Consider the following 14764-nt stretch of genomic DNA (forward strand, 5'->3'; position numbering starts at 1 on the left):
GGTCGTTTAGCTATTATCCTTATTTATAAGTCGTAATATTAAGTCCCCTCTCTAAAGGTCTTATCCTTAAGACCTAATATAAGTAAGTCGTTAGTCCTAGGTTAGGGATCTGTTAATCGTACTTCCCGATTTACTTATAATACTAATACTATATTAAGTTACGTTTAAAAATCGAAATAATCTAAGTTAGTATTTTGTTTTATTTATAAAAACGTTTTTTATTATTTTAGTTTTAACAACGTTATACTATATACTTACTACTTCTGTATAAAGCATATATATCGGATAGCGGAAGGCGTAAAAACTTATTAAGGTTATAGAAACCTAAAGCATCCTTATAATAGTCTTATAATAGCGTCTAGTCGTAAGTCTTTATAGCGTTCGTATACCTATATATATACTAATTAGTCGTAGTAAAAAGGCTAAGCGATTAGCATTAGGAGTAAGAAGAAAAAAAGGAATAGGCTAGTAATATACTGCTAGATCTTTATGAAAAGTTAGCGCGGGTTTAAGCCGAGGTAGCTAAAGCGGCTAGTCGATTATTATTACGACCCGTTCGTTATGCCTAACAGAGGGTTGACAGACCCACCTAGGTTAGCGGCTAGAACAGGGCATTTGTATGTAAGACACGGGATAAAGTGACAAAGGAACCTCGGAAGGGAAGAACTATCATACAGGTTACGTGGAGATAAGATAATGCAATAAGCGCCTAGCCAAGGAAGTAAGCGCTCACCCTTGGCAATGAGTGCTCATCGTGTGCGACGAGCGCTCATCAAGATCCATTACGCGATCATTGAGGACTTGTATATAGATCAGGACTTAAGCTCTGCTTAAGACCTTTTAGATAGTTCTTCAGCAATCAACTTGTGATTTATCCTCGATGACTTTCAGCTTAGCTTACAGTTTGTGATATTACTATACCTCGTTACTTAGTATAAGACTGATCACCTTATCCTAACCCTCGATCTACTAGTACGATATACCTATATACGACGTAAGACCTATTGTTAGTATCGTAGCCTTAACTTCTGTTAGTAGAAACCTTACTGTTACTAGCTAGCCGTAATAATTATCGCGGATCCGCGCGATTCGGAAGAAAGTAAAAGAGTAGCATATAGAGACGTTTTCTCGAAGGATATAAGAGTTAAAGGAGGACGACGTTCTTCTTATATTAGATACTTATAAGAATAGTATAGTTAGTAATCTTTAGTTTCAAGGTATAGAGAATAATCCGGATTAGGTAAGTTTTAGTATTAGCAAGGAGTTTATAGATCTTAGCCTTTTATTAAGGGATTTATAGTTAGTATCTTCTAATAGTTTTTAGTTACTTTTTAGTATTCTTAAGTAAATAAATAGTTTTCCTTATTATAGTCTATCTACTTCCGTTAGTAGTTATATATACTTATAAGGTTGCTTAATATATTAATAACTAGTAGTATTTATTAAGGCTATTATCGCTAGCATTACTAGCGTCGTTTCTCGTTCTTAGTATTATTACTAGTAGGTTATAAGTTCGTCCTTCGTATTAGTAATATTCTTAGCTAGTTCCTATATATTATCTTTATAACTATATTCTTTCTATTTAATAAAGTATTAATATCCTTCTAGTTTTTTAAAATAGTTAATAATTCGTTCGACTTCGTACTTTAGTTCGTTATCTTTTATAATAATAAGGTTATTTATCTATAATCTTTATAATACTAGTTTAAGTAGCGAAATATAGAATATTAGAAAATACTTTATTATATTAAGTAGGTCGAGTTTATAATTAACTAGTAAAACTTTTCGGAAGATCTTAAAAAGTCTAAGTTTTTTAAAATCTAGTTTATCGTTTAGTTGTTTTATTTTAATATTTCGCTATATAAAGTAGGCGCTATCTCCCTCTTTTAAGGTTAGTCCCTTAATCCTTCGTTTATTACTAAATTTCGTTATTCGTTATTATACGAATTTAAGTTCTTTATATACGTTATCTTAGATATCCTTAATTTATTTAACTATAGCAATAGCCTTAAGTATTGCTAAGCTAGCTTAGGGTTTTCTATAAGTAGTTAGTTTAAATCCGTAGTTAAAGTAGAAGGGGGATTCCTTAATACTTTCTCTAATTATACTATTATAAGCAAATTAAGCTATTAGTAGGAGTATTACCTAATTATCTTAGTTATAATTAACATAAGCGCGGAAGTAGATTTCGAAGATCTAGTTAACTCTTTCTATTTATCTATCGGTTTATAAGTAAAATATAATATATATTGCTTACTTAATACCGAGTTGCGATATAATTAATTTCTAAAATTTAGAAGTAAAGATCTTATCTCTATCTAACATAATTTCCTTAGGTATTCTGTAATTAGCGATAATATACTTAAGGAATATATAAGCGAATTCTTTAGTATTACTTACTTCTTTATATAGGATAAAGTAAGTATACTTCGTAAGTCTATCGACGATAACGAGAACGCTATCAAAATAGACTTTTATAAAAGGTTCTTAAGACTTCGGTAGTTTAATAATAAAGTCGAGTAATATAAAATGCTAAGCGGTTTATAATATAGGTAAAGGTTATAATAATCTATAAGGTTAGTATTAAGCTAGTTTGCTTTTAAGGCAAACCTTATAATCCTTAATTATTATTACGATACGTTCTCTAGTAACCTTTTCTCTATATTATTATTATAATCGTTTCTAGGTTTTTATAATTCCTTAGTAACTATATACTAGCTAAGCGTAAAACTTTATAATTACTTTATCGTCTAGTCTACTAGTCAAGCTAGTATTAGATCGTCTAGCTATTATTAAGAGTTTTATAGCAAGCATAAGGTTTCTATTCTTATTATGTTTAAGAATTACCTAGGTCTCGTTTAGTACTAGGATATTATAGTCTAGTCGTTAGCTAAAGGCGTTAGCCTTGCCGTTCTCTAATCCTTTCCGATAGATAATTCGGAAATTAAATTCTAAGAGGAATTCTAACTATCTAATTTATTATTTATTAAGTTCCTTCGAAGTAGTAAAGTAAGCTAGGTTCTTATAGTCTATATATATAAATACTTAGTAGATAGTTCCTAAGAGTTAAGGTTGCTATTTTTTAAATACTTCGATAATTATTATAAGTTCTTTATTATAGATCTAGTAGTTAAGTTCTAATCTATAAAGCTTGCGTAAGAAGAAGCTATAGGGGTATAAGCGTCTTTCTAAGTCTTGTTAAGATAATTATGCTCCTAGCGCGAAATCTAAGGCGTTTATTTCTACTTTAAATTATTCTAATAGGTTAGGAATTATCAAGACTAGTTTGCTAGTAATACGGTCTTTAATTATTTAAAAAGCAGTTTTTTATTTTTCTTTCTACTTAAATAGTTAGTCTTTCTTACTAAGGTTTATAAAAAGTATATTGATTTTTTTATAAAGTCTAATAAACTTTTAGTAAAAATTAACAAATCCGAAGAATCCTTAGACTTCTTTAAAGTTTATTAGTATTAGCTATTCTTTAATAGCTTAAACTTTCTTTTTAAATATACTAATATATCCGGGAGTAATAGTAAATCCGAGGTATTTTACTTCTTAGGTATAAAATATGCTTTTCTTAGGTTTAACTAAGAGTTTAGCATCTTAGAAGGCTTAAAATATAAGGTATATATACTCTTTATATTATTCTATTGTTAGTAAGAAGATAAAAATATCGTTAAGGTAGACGATTATAAAGATATCTATATATTTCCTAAGAACTTAGTTAATTATATTCTAGAAAGTAGCTAAGGCATTAGTAAGACCGAAAGGCATAACAAGGTACTCAAAATATCCTCTACGTATTCTAAAGGCGGTTTTCTATTCTTCTCTTTACTTTATTCTAATAAGGTTATAAGTACTTTTAAGGTTTAATACCGTAAAGTAGTTAGCTTTATAGAAAAGTCGTTATAATTCTTCGATTAATAGTAGTAAGTACCGATTTTTAATCGTTATTTCGTTAAGCATTTAGTAGTCGATATAAAGTCGTAGTTTTCCGTTCTTTTTAGTATAAATAGGATTAGGCTTCCTACTAGTAATATTAATTCTCTAATATAGCCTTTCTTAAGGTTTTCGTTAAGGTATTTATTAAAAGCTTTTATTTCTATTAGGTTAAGTTTATAAATTTTATTAAACTTAGGTTCTTTCCCCTCCTTAATAAGGATTTCGTAATCGAAATTCGTATATTTAGGTAGTCTAGTTTCTAGTTCGGCTACGAAGAGTTTTTTATAAACTTTATATTCTTCTAAGATAAATAGAAGTAGATCGTCTTTTTATTTAAGATCTATTTACTTTAATAGTCGTAATACGGCTTCTTTCGCTTTAAAGTAGTAGATATATCGTTTTACTATTCTTTAGTAGGTAGATCTATTTAAAGCCTAGGTTTTGCAAGGCTGCTTAAAGACTAGATCGTCGTTATCTTAATAAAGTTAGCTTATTTTCTAATCTATCTATAAGTTATTCTTTTCTAGCTATAGTATTCTTAATATAATATCGTATATACCGAGTTTAGTAATATTAAATTAAAGTTATTTATTTCGATCTAAGTAACTTATCTCGAAGGGTATAGTCTTGTTTTTAATAGTTCTTCCTTTATACTAGACTTATTCTCCTTCTATATTACTAAGCTAGTATATATATTCCTTCTTCTATTATAATAGTTATAGTCGGTTTACTACTTAAGGTAATATAAAATTTATTTCGGCTTTACTATCGATAAGCATAATAGTTATCGTATCGTTAATAGTAACTATAAGTTATAAATATACTTTCTAGTCTAAAGATACTAGATAGATAGACCTTATTATTATTACCTATCTCGGTTTTTTATTAGTAGGTAAGTCTAGTTTTTTAACTACTTTAGTTATCTTAAGTAAGTAATATACTTCCTTTCTCGTTATGCCTTCGTAAAGCGGTTTTCCTAGAATTAGAGCCTTAGGGGGCTTGATCCTTCTTATAAAAGTCTATAAGCTTTTACTTTTTAAGTTATATAGATAAGGTATTTGTCTATTTAATATTCTTCCTACTTTATATTTTTATTATAAATATACTTTATAAGGTATTATCGGCTAGGGGTAAACGTAGCGATATTACCGTCAAACTTCCTAAGTTCCTACCTTATAAAAGTATAAGTAGTATAGACGTTTCGTAAGGAGGTATTATTATATTTCTTAGGTTAGAAGTAGTATTTATATTTTTCTCTTATATATATTTCGTAATAGTTAAAAAAGTATTAAGCCTAAAAGAGGTAGCGATAGCTTAGGTTTATAATTTTAAGGTAGGGGTAATCTTCGATCCTAAGTTATAAAGTATAATACGTCTTAGGTCTTATGTTTAGCATACTATAAAGTTTAATAAATTGCTTATTATTATGCTAATTTACTTACTTATATATAATATATTTAGGGGTATTATCCTTCTTAAGTTCCTTTTTAAAGCTAGTATCGTCTATACTAAAGGTAAGCCTATAGGCGATCTCCGTCTAAGCATATTAGTAAGTAACGTTATAAGGTTTATCTAAGTCGTAAGGTAAATCTTTTCCTTCTCCGAACGTTTAGTTGCTAGTAAGACTAAGGATTTATTATTTAGTTAGGGGGTCGTACTAATATTTAGGTTCCTTATCCGAATCTTCTTTGTTTTTAAATTCCCTAATTCGATTTATTTCGCGTTAAACTTATACTTCGGAGTCTTTAATCCTTTATTAGGTTTCTTTATTATAACCTATAGGATTATCGTAAATAGCTTGCCTTAAGGTAATACGTAAGGCTAACAAGCTTATAGGTTTAAGTTATTATACTTATAGCCTTTTATTAAGTTATTTAGTAGTTTTTCTAATTATCTTGCTATTAGCCTAGGAGGCTATTATAAGGGTTTTACTAATAAGCTAGTATCTTATTATTTCTTTATTACTAAGGTATATAAAGTATTTATTATTATAGCATCCTATCTATGATAAGGATACGTAAGGTATCTTAGTTGCTATACTAGCTTGCTTAGTTTGCTTAAGTACTAGCTTCTAGTTAAGCTTCTTAAGTTATCTATAGTCTTTAATAATATATCCTATTTTTTCGTAATTATAATACTTAAGGTTTTAAGGTTTCTTATTATTACTCTTAGTAATAATACTAAGGTTTATAAGTCTACTATATTATTTATAAGAAGTATTTTGTTAAGTGTTATTTTAGTTATTATAAGGTTTATTATTATTCTACTAGTTATTAAACTTATACTAAGGCTGCTATTAATACTTACGTCTTAAGTTTAAGTTTTATTTTTTCTTTCCTTATTTCTTTCGTTATTTATAAAGGTAGTTATCGATCTTAATAATATATTCGATATAAGCAAGGAAATTAAAAAGTATTTCTAACTTAGCTATTTCGTCCTTAACGTTATCTTTAAGTCTTTAGTAGAAAGTAAAAACCTTACTTTCGTCGGTTATATAAAGTCTTATAGCTAATCGTCTAAACTTAGTAGTATAAAGTATAGCTAACTTAGTTTATTATAAGTATAATAGGTTTTACTTAGCTTGCTTTTACTTATTAAGGTCGAGGAAGAAGGATTCTAAGGCTTTAATATAGCTTATAAAGCTAAAGAAAATACTTTTTACTTTTTTACTATATTTTTTAACTAGGTTATTAAGCTATTTTTATTATAAAGGCTTAAACTAAGTAAAGGCTTTTCTTTATAAGAAAATAGCTATATATATTATACGTTTAGTATCGTTTTAGAAAGTATTAATATAGAAGGCTTAGTAAGTCTATACTTAAACTAAGTATCTTTTAAGTTATCCTAAGGTCTTATCGAAGGTAGAAAAGGTATTAAGCTTAAGGCGTTTACGTCCTTCGACTAAGGCGGAAATTACGTTAGTAGTAGCTTAAAAGGTATTAACTTCTTTCTTAAGTTCTTAAGTCTTATACGCTTACTCCTAAAGTTTTTTAAAAGTAGTAGCGTTTTAGTTAAACATGTTGCGTATCTCCTTAAAGTCTTTAATAGTTTTGTCAAGCTATCGTTTAAGTTTTTCAGTATTATCCTCGCTATCCGAGTCGTCCTTTATTTTCTAGTCCTCGACTTCCTAAGCTAGGCTTTAAGGAGCTTTTCCTCTAGAAGTAGATAAGGATCTAGGGGTAGGAGACTTAATAAAGGCGTAAGAAGATATTCTATACTATTTAGTAGGTATTAATAGTTAACTTACTAAATAAAAGTAATTAAAGTATTACGGTTAGCTATCTAATAGTAAGGTTTATTAATAGAAGTTAGGGATTAATACTAGTAAATAGTATTATCGTATTGTAAGTCTAGTTTATAAGTTATAAGCTATATTGTAGATCGGTAGTTAAAAGCTAAGGTAATTAATCTTAAGCTTAATAAGTATTCGTAATAAAAGTAAGCTAAAAATATCTTAAAGATAAATATAAAGTTAATTACTAAAAAGCTATAGAAGTCTAACTATAAGTTAAGCTTAGGTTATATTATATATAAGTCTAAATAATACCTTTTATTTATTTTACTATTCTTAATCTTAATAAGGTCTATTCTTTGTTTATATAGATCCTATATATACTAAGGACGGACTTTATATTCTTAGTATATAGATCTAATCTCTTATCTTATCGTTACGTAACTTATATTATAGTTCTTCCGTTTCCGAGTAAATCCCTGTTGTTCCTGTGATTCTATAGTATAAATGTCTTGTTACAGCCGCCCGACGTCTAAGTAGGTTGTTTAGCTATTATCCTTGTTTACGGGTCGTAACAATAGTCTGTTTCGCTAGTAGCGTCTAAAAATCGGATTTTAGCCTATTAACCTCGAAAATTAGTAAACTATCATAATAGGGGTTAAACTAGCCTAACTAGCCTAACTAGTGTAAACTAGCTACTATAGCCTAATTAGGCTACTTTCGTAGGGCCTACGTAGTGAAATCTTTGTAAATTATAATATCTCGTAAAAAGCTTTTCGTAATACCTCCTTAGCAGGCTCGGGCCCCCTTAATTAATAATACTACTAGGCTAGCGAAGCGAAAGCGATTAAAAATAGTAAAAGCCTTAGAGACGAATATAACTGTCATAGTTAATAAGTCGTTCTAGTCATTGTTGTCTATTAGGTTAGGTCTATCCTAGGTCTAGCGAACAGGTGGTCTAATATACCTATAAGGCGGTCTAGGGCGACAGTATCGCCCCACGTGTGGCAGCCCCACTGGCAGCCACACTGGCAGCCCCACTGGCAGCCATACTGGCAGCCCTATAACTGTGGCATCCCTACTGTTGTGTTTAATAGAACTGTGACAGGTGCCCGTCCCGAAAAAGACGATCGTCCCGATCGTTTCGGCTGCCTAAACATGACTTTAAACAGCTTAATAACATGACTTCCTTAGGCTTCTATTAGTGCGAGGCGTAATAGGGGGGTATACCTAAGGCTGGCTGTAATTAACTGGCTGGGCGTAACTGTCTGGCTGGCTGGCTGGCTGGCTGTAATTAACTAGCTGGGCGTAACTGTCTGGCTGGGCGTAACTGTCTGGCTGGCTGGCTGGCTGGCTGTAATTAACTAGCTAGGTTAGCCCAAAGCGGGCACTTAGTCCCTTCTGTAGGCCGTACCATCCTAGGGCCCTATACCGGTTCCTTTCCACGGGCCTAAGGTGATATTCCTACCAGCTGAGTGCTTTACCTCTGAGTAGGCTCTGCCATTCTCGGAGGACTTCGTCTCGAGCGTATAGATTAACGATTTTCCTTCTAATTGCTGAGAGCCATAGATCTACGTCTCGGTAGCATAGTGTCTGTTGGTTATAGAATATAGGCTCCCTGCCGTACTTACTATCGGCGTCGGGCTAGAATACTCCGTACTGTTGCTGAATGTTCGTTATGGCTGCGAATCTTCTCCCTAGGTCTGGTAGGAAAAGTAGTTGCTGTTATTGTCGTTGGGACTGTAGCATAGTTATACAGAGGCTAATTTTGGTATAGATATAGGCATGCTTAGCGGCGTTGAAGAGGGTCTGTAGAAACGGCGCAGAAGCCCGTTCTATAACTTCTATAGTCTGGCCGGCAGTCTCGGCAGTAGTCTCAGTAGTCTCGGTAGTAGTCTCGGCAGTAGTCTCGGCAGTAGTCTCGGCAGTAGTCTCGGCAGTAGTCTCGGCAGTCTCGGCAGTCTCGGCAGTCTCGGCAGTCTTAGTAATCTCGGCAGTCTTAGCAGTCTCCTGCTGTGGGATTCTAGCCCTACAGGCTGAGGGCTGGCAGCCCTGTTATAGGTGTCGGAATAGGGCGTTGCGAGATGTGAAATCGCTATAGCAGATGCGACAGCGAAACTGGCTTCCACAGCTATTGGCATAGACGTGGCGGAAGAGAGCGTTCTTGCTGGGGAATCTAGCGCTACACTTCCGGCAGGGCTCTGGGCGCTGTTGGCGGGTCTGGATAGCCTCGAGGTCGTTAATTAACGGCCATACCGTTAGGTCCCACGCTGGCGTAGGCGTAGAGGGATAACGGCGTTGACGGTGCGAGGGGTGATGGTCTCGCGTAGGGTCTTGAGGGGAGGCGAATAGTATAGCTGGTGCGCGCATATTGGCGGCGTCGGCGTTAGCAGCAGCGTTGGCAGCAGAATTAGCCTGGTGCGGGCGGATTGGCCATGGTCTGGTGTTTCTCAACGGATTGAAAAAAGTAGCTTATTTGCCCATGCTGAAAAATTAACTATGAGGTCGCGAGGGATCGCAAAGTAGGTTGTGCTACCACTTGTCATAGTTAATAAGTCGTTTTAGTCATTGTTGTCTATTAGGTTAGGTCTATCCTAGGTCTAGCGAACAGGTGGTCTAATATACCTATAGGGCGGTCTAGGGCGACAGTATCGCCCCACGTGTGGCAGCCCCACTGGCAGCCACACTGGCAGCCCCATAACTGTGGCATCCCTACTGTTGTGTCTAATAGAACTGTGACAATAACAACCGGCTTGCTATCAAGGGTAGTTATCGTACGTACGAAGGCAAGGGCGAGGGCGTAGGCGTTAAAGCTAGCGAAAACCTTAGTTAAGCTACCTCGACGCCGTTAGGTAGTAGTAATCCCTTCCCTAGCCTAGAGGGTTGCTTAGTTAGTAGAAATAGAGATAGGAATAACTTAACAAAACTTCGAAGTTAATAAAGTCAAGGAAACCTAACTAGCAAGCTATTATAAATACTAAGCTATTAAGTAGTTAACGCTAGGCTAGCGACTTTAATATAACCTTAACCTTAATAAAGATCTTTTTACTATTATGCTAGCAAGGCTTAGTTAATAGCCTTTACTTAATACCTTAACTCCTTAATAAACGTAACTATAGTTAATTAATTTAATTATTACGTATACTCTTCTCTTCTTAGGCGGTTACTTACTATTAAAGCTTCTTAAGACTATATATAAGTAGATATTTAATAAGGAAAGCGAAGTTAGTTATAAGTTAATTATCTAGTAGTCGAAAATCAAAAAGGATTTAGTAAAGCGAATTAACGCCTATTTAAAAGCATAATATAATATCGAGAAAAGCTAGATTACTATGAAAATCGCTTAGAGAAGAATAGGATTAAAAATAGTAACTATTATATATTACGAAGAATTCGCTATTAATAATAGTAACTAGCTAGTTATTCTATAGTATAATATTTCGAAGCAAATTATTAAGAATAGTCGCCTTAGTAAGGTTTTTCTTAATATTAAACTAGCTTACTTTATTACTTTTATTATAGCTATAATAAGAAAGCTAGAAAGCGTAAGATTACTATAAAGGTAACCGTCTCGACTTAGTTAATATTAGACTATAATAAATATAATGCTTTAAGTAATTAAAATAGAAGGCGATTAAAAGAGGAAGTTATTTTAAAACCTTCTTCGCTATAATTAGTATAACGATTTAGTAACCTATTAAAATATCTTATTAGCTAATCTAATAGTTAACTAATACTAAGTTAATATAAGAAAATATTATAAACTAACTATATTTAATTTCGAAAAGTAGTAAGAAGCTATTTAGAAAGGTAAGGAAGGCATATTAATATCAAACCTGCTTACTTACCTAATTATTAATCTTGTTTAGTATAAACAACGCGATATAAAAAAGCCTAATAAATTAGTAAATCAAAGAGGCTAAAATAGCTTAAGTAAAAAGTTTACTAATAGAAGGCTTTTAGATATATAAGACTTAGTAAATACTATTAATAATAATAGCATAGTAGTTAACTTCTATAGCCTACCTCTACTAGGCAGCCTAACGTAATATTAGCTAAAGTTACTATTACTAACAATACTGCCTTAATATTAAGATCTTAAGCCTTAATTTTAACCGTAGTTAGGTAATTACTTTACCTATTAGTAAGTAAAGGCTCCGATTTGTTTTTTGTTACTAGTTATTCCTAATTCGCTTTTAAAAGCAATATACTAAGTTAATAAGTTCGTTTTATAGTTTCTAGTTATAAATAGTAAGAAGTTAGGTATTAACAAAATAAAATTTACTTTATTAAAGGCTTTAATAGTTAGTCTCCGCGTTATTCGTAATTACCTAGATAGCTAGTTTAAAAAAGTAGGGTTTTTATTATAACTTACTATAACGTACATGATAAGCGAGTGAGACAGACAAGCGAGTGAGACAGTAAACCGCGACCGTCGCACCTTGACGCGACCGGCACCTTTTCCTCTACAATAAATCATGGAATCAGCTAGTATTGAAAGAAGGTTACAAATTGCCCTTCAAGCAATGAGAAATGACCCAAAACTTAGTGCTCGGGCCGCAGGTGCACTCTATACAGTCAGTCACGCAACATTAAGCCGGCGACTAAAGGGAATAGTCTCACGACGTGACAGCATGCCTAATTCACGGAATTTATCAGATTTAGAAGAGAAGACAATAGTTGAGTATATTCTCGACCTAGATGCGCGATCATTTCCTCCCCGGCTGAGTGGTGTGGAAGAAATGGCCAATCGACTTCTCGCAGAGCGCGACGCGCCTCCAGTTGGGAAGCGCTGGGCTTCTAATTTCGTCAAGCGACAACTATAGCTTAGGACGCGTTTCTTTCGCAAGTATGACTATAAGAGAGCTCAATGCGAAGATCCAGAGGTGATTCGTGGCTGGTTTTCGCTTGTGAAGAATATAATTGCGAAGTATGGTATTGCTGATGCTGATATCTACAACTTTGATGAGACCGGCTTTATGATGGGCGTTATTGCTTCTGGAATGGTTGTTACAAGTGCTGAAAGGCGTTCAAATACGAAGATGACACAGCCTAGCAATAGGGAATGGGTTACAGTTATCCAGGCTATTAATTCCCAAGGGGAGAGCATCCCGCCATACATCATCGTTGCAGGCCAGTATCACCTCTCAAGCTGGTATACAGAAACCTCTCTTCCGGGCGATTGGGCTATTGCAACGTCTGAAAATGGATGGACAACAAACGAGAGAGGTATTGACTGGATCAGACACTTCGACATTTATACAAAACCACGTACGTCTGGGAAATATCGCCTCCTCGTTGTTGATGGTCATGAAAGTCACCACTCCGCAGCCTTCGAGCTCTTTTGTCAAGAAAACAACATTATTACACTGTGCATGCCGGCTCACTCGTCTCATCTACTTCAACCCTTAGATGTTGGTTGTTTTCAGCCGTTAAAGAATGCCTACGGTCGGCAAATTGAGAATAAGATGCGGCGAGGCACAACCCATATCTCGAAGGAAGATTTCTTTGCAGCATTTCACGAAGCTTTTAAGCAGTCTTTTACGAGGAAAAATATCCAGGGAGGTTTCCGAGGAGCTGGACTTGTCCCTTTGAATGCAGAAAGTGTTCTCTCAAAGCTGGATGTAAAGTTCCGAACGCTAACGCCTGAGGAGGGGGTCCCTCAGACACCAGACCCTTGGATCTCTAGGACGCCGAGCAACCCAAGCGAAGCAAGATCACAGTCTACTTTTATTAAGAGTCGAATCTCACGCCACCGAAGCAGCTCTCCAGCATCAATTTATAGTGCTGTGAGTAAGCTAGCCAGAGGGACAGAAGGACTAGGGCATCGGGTAGCATTACTAGAGTCAGAGGTTCAAATCCTTCGAGAGGAGAATGCAATATTAAGTCGGCGTCGAAGGGCTAAGAAAACACGTCTACAGAAAGGAGGAAGTCTTACTATATCTACTGGAGAGGATATATAGTCGCAAAGAGAGGCAGACACGCAACTACAAGAGGAAACGCGACGGAGTAGTGGTCGCAAAGTGAGGTCTGAGACGACTCATCGTCGGTGTGGCGTATGCGGGAATACAGGCCACAACGCGAGAACATGTCAATTTATTGAGGAAACATCCGAAGAACAGGAATCCGAGTAGTATTAATCAATCTAAGATTTCTTGTTATAGATTTCGATATTATTGTCGCGAAGGTCTGGTTTACTGTCTCACTCGCTTGTCTGTCTCACTCGCTTATCATGTACGTTAGTAATAAGAAAATTAATTAAACTTTTTACTATAATATAGTAATTTTACCTCTAATAAAGCAAACCTCTTACTGCTATATAATTACTTATATAGGTAATAAAAAAGCTAGTAGTTAACCGTAAGGTTAAAGACAAAGTATATAACCGACTTTTTAATAAGTAATTCGGAGAAATAGGTAATATTAAACGAAACGCTAGTAAAGTAAGTAAAATAAGTATTTTAATAAGTAGAATCTCCTTACTATTACTAACTAGTAATATTAAGTTTAGTTAAGGTAGTAAGTAATATTAATAGAAGTAATAACGTTAACTAATTAGAAACTAGAATTAGACCTTTTTATCTCCTTGCTACTACTACTAATCCTTCCTCTTAATACTAAACAAAATCTAATTAAAGTCTTAGACTATATATTATCGCCTTATACCTAAGAGGAAGAAGAAGTTAAACTAAGATAAATAGTAGTAACTACTATTAGTAGAAAGCTTTACTTATAGATATAAACTACCTTATAATACCTAGGAAGATTAACTTAAAGACTGTTAGGTAGGTAGTAAAGTATTTTGATATACTATAGATACGATTTATTTTATTATAAGCCTAACTTAAGGTTATAAATATAGGTATTATTTATATTTTTCTTCTCTTACTTCTCTTATTATAAGTTTAATAACTATTTATTATAAGAGGTAGATTTAACTTTTTTCCTACCTTAATATATATATCGCTACTTATTATAGTATTATAAAAGATATCTTATATATTATCGAAGTTGATATATAAGTTATGGAAGTACTTAGCTATCTATAAGAGACGTTACCTAACCTTAAGCGCGTAGTCGCGGAGAAACTTAGTAAAATTACGCTTATCTAGTTTATTAGTATTTTACATATAAAATGTCTTTTTTATATGCTTTTTAAGGTTACTAAAATACTTTTTAATAAGGTTAAAGTTAGGTAAGTATAATAGGAGGAATTTAAAGTATATACTAATAGCCTTATATGCTTACTATATATCCTTTTATTAGTAAAAAAAAGTATTATCTATTATAATTACTAACTTAAGCCTAAGGAATATTCTATACTTTAGTAGTAGAAGTTATTATATCTATATAAAAAAGCTTTTACTATTTATTAATCTAGTATATACTAGTAAGTCTATAATACTATTAATTATAAATACTAGTAGTAGTTATATCTATTAACCTTGCTTAAAAGGAACTAACCGCGTTAGCGTTAAACCCTTAAGTACCTAACCTATCTTTCTTCTTCTAGTATTTTTATTAATGCTTAATTTATTTATAAATATTAATTATTCTAAGTAGTATTAATATATACGATATAACTAATTA

The 14764-nt window shown here is 33.2% G+C and overlaps 1 protein-coding gene across 1 annotated transcript; it reads left to right on the forward strand.

The window, feature by feature from the left end:
- Positions 1–11808: 11808 nt before the first annotated feature.
- On the forward strand, positions 11809–13137 carry CTRU02_201141 (transposase; the record flags this gene model as incomplete). The annotated part of the gene is made up of 2 exons (XM_070203803.1): positions 11809–11955; positions 12001–13137. The coding sequence occupies 2 exons, from the start codon at positions 11809–11811 to the stop codon at positions 13135–13137; spliced, it is 1284 nt and encodes a 427-aa protein (XP_070062385.1).
- Positions 13138–14764: the final 1627 nt, after the last annotated feature.

The sequence above is a fragment of the Colletotrichum truncatum genome (genome assembly GCF_014235925.2).
Source record: "Colletotrichum truncatum strain CMES1059 chromosome Unknown Contig_0001, whole genome shotgun sequence".
Lineage (NCBI taxonomy): Eukaryota > Fungi > Ascomycota > Sordariomycetes > Glomerellales > Glomerellaceae > Colletotrichum > Colletotrichum truncatum.